The 7,267-nt window shown below is 40.1% G+C and overlaps 1 protein-coding gene across 1 annotated transcript in view; it reads left to right on the forward strand.

Annotated features, from left to right (window-relative positions):
- SFMBT1 (Scm like with four mbt domains 1) overlaps positions 1 to 6,533 on the forward strand; it is a 32,900-nt gene extending 26,367 nt beyond the window's left edge. Inside the window, exons 15-20 of the mRNA XM_010168577.1 lie at positions 1,252 to 1,361; positions 3,060 to 3,235; positions 3,983 to 4,161; positions 4,362 to 4,607; positions 5,130 to 5,258; positions 6,143 to 6,533. Coding sequence (XP_010166879.1) covers positions 1,252 to 1,361; positions 3,060 to 3,235; positions 3,983 to 4,161; positions 4,362 to 4,607; positions 5,130 to 5,258; positions 6,143 to 6,283 — 981 coding nt within the window. The 3' untranslated portion in view covers positions 6,284 to 6,533. The remainder of the gene's footprint in view (positions 1 to 1,251; positions 1,362 to 3,059; positions 3,236 to 3,982; positions 4,162 to 4,361; positions 4,608 to 5,129; positions 5,259 to 6,142) is intronic.
- The last annotated feature ends 734 nt before the right edge of the window (positions 6,534 to 7,267 follow it).

The raw sequence follows: 7,267 nt of genomic DNA on the forward strand, positions 1-7,267 counted from the left end.
ACTTTAATGCATTAATTATTTTTCTGAAATGTCCGAAAAGGTCATGAGGTGGTTATTATCTGACCTGAGAGGCTGAAAGTTTCCCAAGGCACACTTGAGCTCTCATTAAATGATCACTTTAAATGCTGGAATTGGCTCAATCTCTGGAATTTTTACCTTCCCTACCCCGTATCATAATGGGGAGAGACCTTAAGAAAGACTTTCTGGCAGACATGCTGTAAAATGAGAGTCTGGTGGACAAGAGTCAAGCTGATTATTGAAAAAGTTCAATTTTCGTGTACAGAAAAGTACCCCATCCTTTCTGCAAGTTTCAGTACTCTGATGTAAGCACTCCAAAAGAGCAAATGTGAAATTCTGTGGCAGCTTCATTTAACCTTGAAGGTTCAACCTGCTTCACTGCCTGAAAGCATAAAGTATGGACAAATCCTACTGATATACAGGTGCTGAGTGTTGCTAAAATTTCAACCAAGATGCTTAGTTATATTCGTTTCAATTATGACTCTTGGTCAATGTGTGAATCCTGAAGTGAATTTGGTGCTTGCATTATATTTAATACTTTTCTTTTGAACTGTAGACCTCAGGACTGCTACATTAGTAGGACTGACGCTGTGAGTTTGTTACATTAGGGGAATGCCTTGGAATAAGCACGTACTGAAAATAAGAAAAACAATTTGAATGCACATTTTGTACTATCCTAACTTCAGGCTATTCACAATTTTTAATTACTTTACAGCACCAGAGAAATTCTCATTTTATTATAGTACAAGCCTTATCATAGTTCATGAAAGCAGAACAGTAGAGAGCTTAAGATTCTGCAGTATGATTTTGTAGCAAGTAGTAGGTTGGCAGGCCGCAAAATCCTGCAGCATTTTTTGGCACATCTTCACATGTCAAACAATCTCTAAGATAATCGCTCCGATTTACCCAAGGTTATGCAAGTTTTGTGGTATTCAGCCCCAGGGTTTAATTTAGTGATGTGTAATTCAAGGGCAATGACTTGGAAATTGTTAGATACACTCGTGACTCTGCAGTCAAATTCTGAAGGTTTGGCAAGGCCCAAAGAGTCGACTGCTTTCAGTTTTCATTTTGGCAGTCTCGGGAGGTATCTATCATCCTGCTGTGAATGAGTGCTTTGATGCTAGATAATTTGGATGAATAGAAGTAATTTCCTATGCTACCCTGGCACTTTAAAACAGATTTATTGTACAAATAACTTAAATGTATTTTCTCCTCTTCCCTCCCTTACTGTAGGTTCTCACTTTATTGATCAATGCAGCTTACAAACCCAGCCGTGTCCTGCGAGAGCTGCAGTTGGATGAAGAGGCTGCGTGGCATGGGCATGGAGAGACCCTAAAAGCCAAGTAAATTTTTGTCCTGTTCTTTGCTTAGTTGATCCCAACAGCAGTGTTCTCTGCAGTCTGTGCTTTAACTTCTCACATTTCAGAGAAGGAAAAAACTGCCTATAGCATATCAAGATGCTGACAGCCATTAAACTTCCAAATCTTTATCAACATCTTTATGAATTTCTGGTGAAGTGCATCTGATTTTAATGCTCCTTAATATGCCCGGTGTGCTTTACCACTGGCCTGTAAGCAGTTAGTGGTGAAGTAAGAATGGTATTGGCACAACATAGCATATACACTGGCAGACCTGCAGGAGAGGTTTAAGATAATTTAATTCACTTGAAGATAATTGCCAGTATTTTAAAGCAGAAGCACATACTGCTTAGGAAGCTGCTCAGACTTCATGGCGTTTCCACACAAATTTCTCGGTGGAAGAAGATTCCCTTGAATTTAACTTATAGCGGTGCTCTGAAATGACCTGACGTGGAAGTCCATCTACAACAGCCTACACTAAAGCACTCCCTAGTTTTCCTGCTGATGGGTTAGAGCTACTTTGCAAGATTATTTTGTGGCTAGGAAAAAAGGCAGTGATCATATATACATATCTTTGATAAATCCAGATATTTCTTTCTAGTCTAGTGTTGGTCTTGTAATTAGGTCACTGTGTTTGCGTACTAAAGATTAGATTTTCCCAGTGCCATAGCCCACTTTCCTACATAGTTTTGAACATGTCAGTAGCTCTTTTGTTGGATCAGTTTCATGTTCAATAAGACACCTTTCCATATATTGAAGGATTGCTCTGGATGTAGACAATAGGAAGATCATGTGAAAGCTTAATGTAAATAGAAGATGTAGCTGAAGAATAGAGAAAAAAAAATTGGTTTCACTGAAGTTTGTTTTGTCACAATAATGACACCGGGGCTATCTGGACTATGATGATATAGCTCTTTTTTTCAGTGCATTAACTAGATACTTGCAGGCCTGAGACATCCCTAACAGATATGAGCACGTGCCAGTAGCTCTGCTGGGAGAACAAAGCAGAAATGATGAATGACTCTGGCAGATAATTCACCATGCAGCTCTGTCAGTGTCATGGCAGAGCTGATGAACAAAAAGAAATCTTTTCTTAATTTAAATCAAACAGGAGCAATACGTGGAGTCATGGCAAGTGACTGTCCAGATGAATTGTTTAGCAGTTAGATGAAAACTGATAGGAAATATGACAGTAGTTCATTTGTTTGCCGTGGTATGTGCGTAGAATGGCTCACTAGCAGCTGTCTGCTGTTACCTTTATTATTAGCTGAATTGGTGCACTCTGTCTTGGTTTAGGGACCAGCTGTCTAAATCAGAGTGGACACTTCTGCAGTCCAATAAAAACAAAGAAAGAACAACAAACCATCTGTGAACAGAGGAAGCAAAATATCTAAACTCTAGGCTAGTCCTCTCAGATGGTATTTTATAGTCGCTGGCAGGGCAGTGTTGCTGTGTTTGGTATTGCAGGCATCTCTCTGGTGCTGGCTTTGTTTCTTTGCTTGAGTATCTGTCACAAGAGAGAGGACTACTTGTTTCCTGGACTTATCAGGCCATAAAGTTCCTCACTGCTCAGGTTTTCCCAGAGTTTGATCTCAAAGCAATATTCATGTACACCTCTCAATGAAGTACTTTTATCCTGGTAATTGAAGGATTCCTGAATTATGGTGGTATTTTCAATGCTAGGTACAAAGGGAAGAGCTACCGTGCAACTGTGGAAGTTGTGAGGACGGCAGATCGAGTGGCAGATTTCTGTAGAAAAACATGCATCAAGCTGGAATGTTGTCCAAACCTCTTCGGCCCTCAGATGGTGCTGGATAAGTGTTCAGAGAACTGCTCTGTCCTGACAAAGACTAAATACAGTGAGTAGACCACTAATCTCAAACTCAGGTGGAGCTTGGGGTGTTATACTTTAGTTGCTCCAGAAGGAATCCAAAATACACTGCTTTGCTTACACAAGGAGCAGCTCAAGCGCTGCATACATAGGCCTACAAAATATCCATGTGCCAGTGTGTAGGGCAGAAAACATTAATTCTGTATTAAGTGGCAGAACCATGGCTTAACTTGTTGTGTGCTTAAAGCTTTATCACCTTAAGGCAACTTTTGGGACAAAAACTCACTCTAACATTGTAATTGAAGTGGCATTGTAATTGCTTTTGCCAATTTGTTGTGGAACAAACTAAAACACCTTCAAGCTCTTTTCTTAGCTTTTAGGTTTTTTAGGGTTTTTTTAAGCTAGCTTTCACCATTTGACGCCGTGAGAACAAACAATGTATTGAGGCCATGTTTAAAAACTACAAAACATCAGAAAAAGCACCATTAAATTGTCTGTGGCTCATGGTTTTTGTACAAAATCTGATCTTTTCTGGCTTCTCGGACATAGAGGAAGTAAATCTTTATAGGAGAAATACAATTGATTAGTAACTCTTTTTCCTTAAACCAAACTGAAGAGGAAAATATAGACATACTCATTTTGAAGTTTTGCAGAATTGGGATTTCTATTGGGAAATGTCCTTCCACTGATTTTTCCAGTCCTGGTGATGGACAAACGTAACTAACGACATTGAAGGTGCATTTCAACATGGTGCTCCTTTCTTCTGTCCTGATAGCCCACTATTATGGAAAGCGGAAAAACAAGCGGATAGGTAGGCCTCCGGGTGGCCACAGTAACCTGGAAGTAGCCATGAAGAAACCAAATAAAAGACGGAAGAGACGAAAACATTTTTTTGTTCATAAGAAAAAACGTTCTTCTGCTTCAGTGGATAACACTCCAGCTGGATCTCCTCAGGTATGAGACTGCCAACAACTTTAATAGACACGGTATCTGATCTTCCACCAGCTACATTTGAAACAACACACTGTTAGTTTCCTGTAACCTCAGGTTACAGCTGACAAGTGGGTGGCAATTGTAGCTTTTGTCCTAAACTTCACTTTTTTTTTGTTTTGTTTTTTAATTTCATCACTTTTTTTTTTTTCCTACCTCTTCAGGGCAGTGGAGGAGAAGAGGAAGATGACCAGGATGAGGTAGATGAAGAATCTCTGACTGAGGATAGTACCTCAGAGCACCAAGACGAATTGCTTGAGGAATCAGAGGTATCGGAGAAGAAATCACTGTCATCCTCTCCTACACAGAGTGAACTGTCTCATTCCCTGGCTCAGGACCGAGACAAGCGGAAGAGGAAACTCAGGACCTTTTCCTTTTCTGATGATGAAAATAAACCTCCTTCGCCAAAGGTAACTTCAAATGTAGATTTGTGTTCTAGCTTGCTCACTGTTGGGCAAGCACTAATATCTTGGGAGTATTAACCATCCTACATGTGTTCTCATAAAATACTCTGTTACCCCATGAAGGGCATTGTGAAGACACTACAGAATTTAACAATAGTAATAATAATAATAATAATAATAATAAATTATTTTTATTACAGGACTGTAATAAAGACTAAACAGAAAGCTGTAGACAGAATGGTGAACTTTGCATTTCCCAGCTGTTAGCCCTCCTCTTGGTTCAACCTGAGCAGTGATGTGGTGTCAACCAAATCTGGTTTTAGATCCCTGCTTACTGACGCTAACGATGCTATAGCCTCCACCCTCAGCACAGTGCTGTTCTCACACCTCTGCTAACCAGGAAACCTCTGCAGGCTGAGCTCTCATTAGAGCTTTCTTTGTCAGCTGAATGTTTGAGTGTAGGGGAGTAGAGGGGAGTGTTGGTCCATTGCAAGCGTAATATGTTTTTGTGCTGGGTGGCTTGTCTAGGACATAAAGATGGAAGTTGCTGAAAAGCTGCAGCTGGACAGTAACCCTCTGGAATGGAGCGTGGCTGACGTTGTACGATTCCTCAAATCCACTGACTGTGCACCACTGGCGAGAATTTTCCTTGATCAGGTATGATTTTCTGTCTGTTAAAATGTTGAATCTGTTACTTTGCTTCTTATCCTCTAATGAATCACAAAAATAACCTAGTTTACATATTGCCGTAGGGTTTTGAGGAAACAAATGCACAGACAACATTCTGCAGTTTGGGAGAGGAGGGTTAAAGGAATGGCCAGAATTTTTCTTAGTACTTGGTGGAGGATGTTTTGGTCTGTGAGGCATCCGAATCCCAAAACTGTAGAGAGTGCCTGCAACCAAGCAGCATGAACGTAGGAGCCTGTTTTCTAGGAGCTACGGTTTTGCCACTTGTGTTGACTTTTCCAAATGATAAATGTTTTCCATTCTGCAGACTGACTGAAGGTATCAGTGTTGTACAGCCGCACAGCAAGTGAACATTTTTGTGTTGAAGTATGACAACTGGAGTACAAATATGAGTCAGGTTAACATTGTTCTTGTATCTTGGTTAAAATTTGCCACAAAAAACTTTAATCAATTAAAACTCCATCACTGGAACCACTGATGGGTATGATTCGTGATAAATCTTCCAGAAGAAGTACTTTTCCTTGTAGAACTTCTGTTTCTCTAAAAAGATGCAAAGGTTAGGTAAAGTGACCTTCTGCATTAAATTTTCTTGGTTTCTGTAATTAGATTTATGTTTTAAAAATAGCATCTCATGAGGTTCAGTCCCTTAGCCAGTGAATTTGAGCTGACATTTTAAGAAAGGAGTTAATTTGTTGTGAGAGAGATTTTTATTTTTTTTTAAGCTGTCTGGAGTAGCATGAAAGAAACATCTAATTCACAAACAATCATGAATCTGAAATTACAGCAAGTCAACGCTGAAGGAGCAGGGAAAATAAAAATGCAAAGTCACTACAGAGTTTTTTGTCTTCTGACAGGAAATCGACGGCCAGGCGCTGCTGCTGCTGACCCTGCCCACCGTTCAGGAGTGTATGGACTTGAAGCTTGGGCCAGCTATTAAACTTTGCCATCACATTGAGAGGGTCAAACTTGCCTTTTACCAGCAGTTTGCTAACTGAGGAGCAGCCAAGCTGAAGTGGACCTTTGAAGCACAACTACAAAAACATGCTCCTTTCTCTCTAGCAAGGAAAGCCAAATGAAGTCCAACTGGGGCCCTGGTGACCCAAGAGCATCTGTCAGCCTCAGTTTTTCCCTTTGACAAAAGGAAGACAACATCTGGAGCAAAATGCCAATGCAAACACAGGGGCTACTCTACCAGCTGCCAGCTCGGGAACACAATAGTCTCTTGCTCTATGGTTCCCTTTTTTTAATGTATTTTTTAATGATTACAAAAAAAAAAAGTCTCCTCTGGTGGGAAATGACATTTCAATAGTTCTGTTGGCACGGAACTTTAAAAGGAGAAACGGATCCTGTTTACGTTAGCATGTAGGCTGCCAGAAATAACCTTTCTCTGTTCCTGATGATTCACAGAATCCCCTTCCCTCCCTGCGGACAAACACTTGCTTTACCACAGCACTGGCTTTGGAATGTGCTCTTTGCACATTCGTGTGTTAATGTTGAGTTTTTTAATTAATTTGTTCATTGTTAGGACAACAACATGGCCACAGGGTTCTGAATGTACAGTAGAGCAAGAGTGTGGTTCCTTTCGGGTTTTGTTCGTTTATTTTGGATTTTTGTTTTGTTGTTGTTGGGTTTTTGTTTTGTTTTCTTTTTACTACCTCTGTAGCCTGAACAGTAGAAGTGATGATCTAAAAAGGGAGGGAACTACTTCTTCTGAACAAATCATCTGTAGCTGCACAGCAGTCTCTCTTCTGTAGGCATGTCAGGAGTACAAACCAGTATCAGCATACAGAGCTTCTGTTCCAAAGCTTTAGCTGAAACCTGTGTAGGCTTAACCTGGATATTACCTTTTTCTCAGATGTCAGAAAACTTAATTATTTTGCACTTCTCTTACAGATGGGCTGTAGGAAAAAAGGAAGGAAAGAGAAAGTGCCTCTGCATTTTCTATATTTTCATTGTCAGATAATTTTTTTTAATTGTGT

The sequence above is a fragment of the Antrostomus carolinensis genome, unplaced genomic scaffold, assembly GCF_000700745.2.
Source record: "Antrostomus carolinensis isolate BGI_N321 unplaced genomic scaffold, ASM70074v2 scaffold24585, whole genome shotgun sequence".
Taxonomy (NCBI): domain Eukaryota; kingdom Metazoa; phylum Chordata; class Aves; order Caprimulgiformes; family Caprimulgidae; genus Antrostomus; species Antrostomus carolinensis.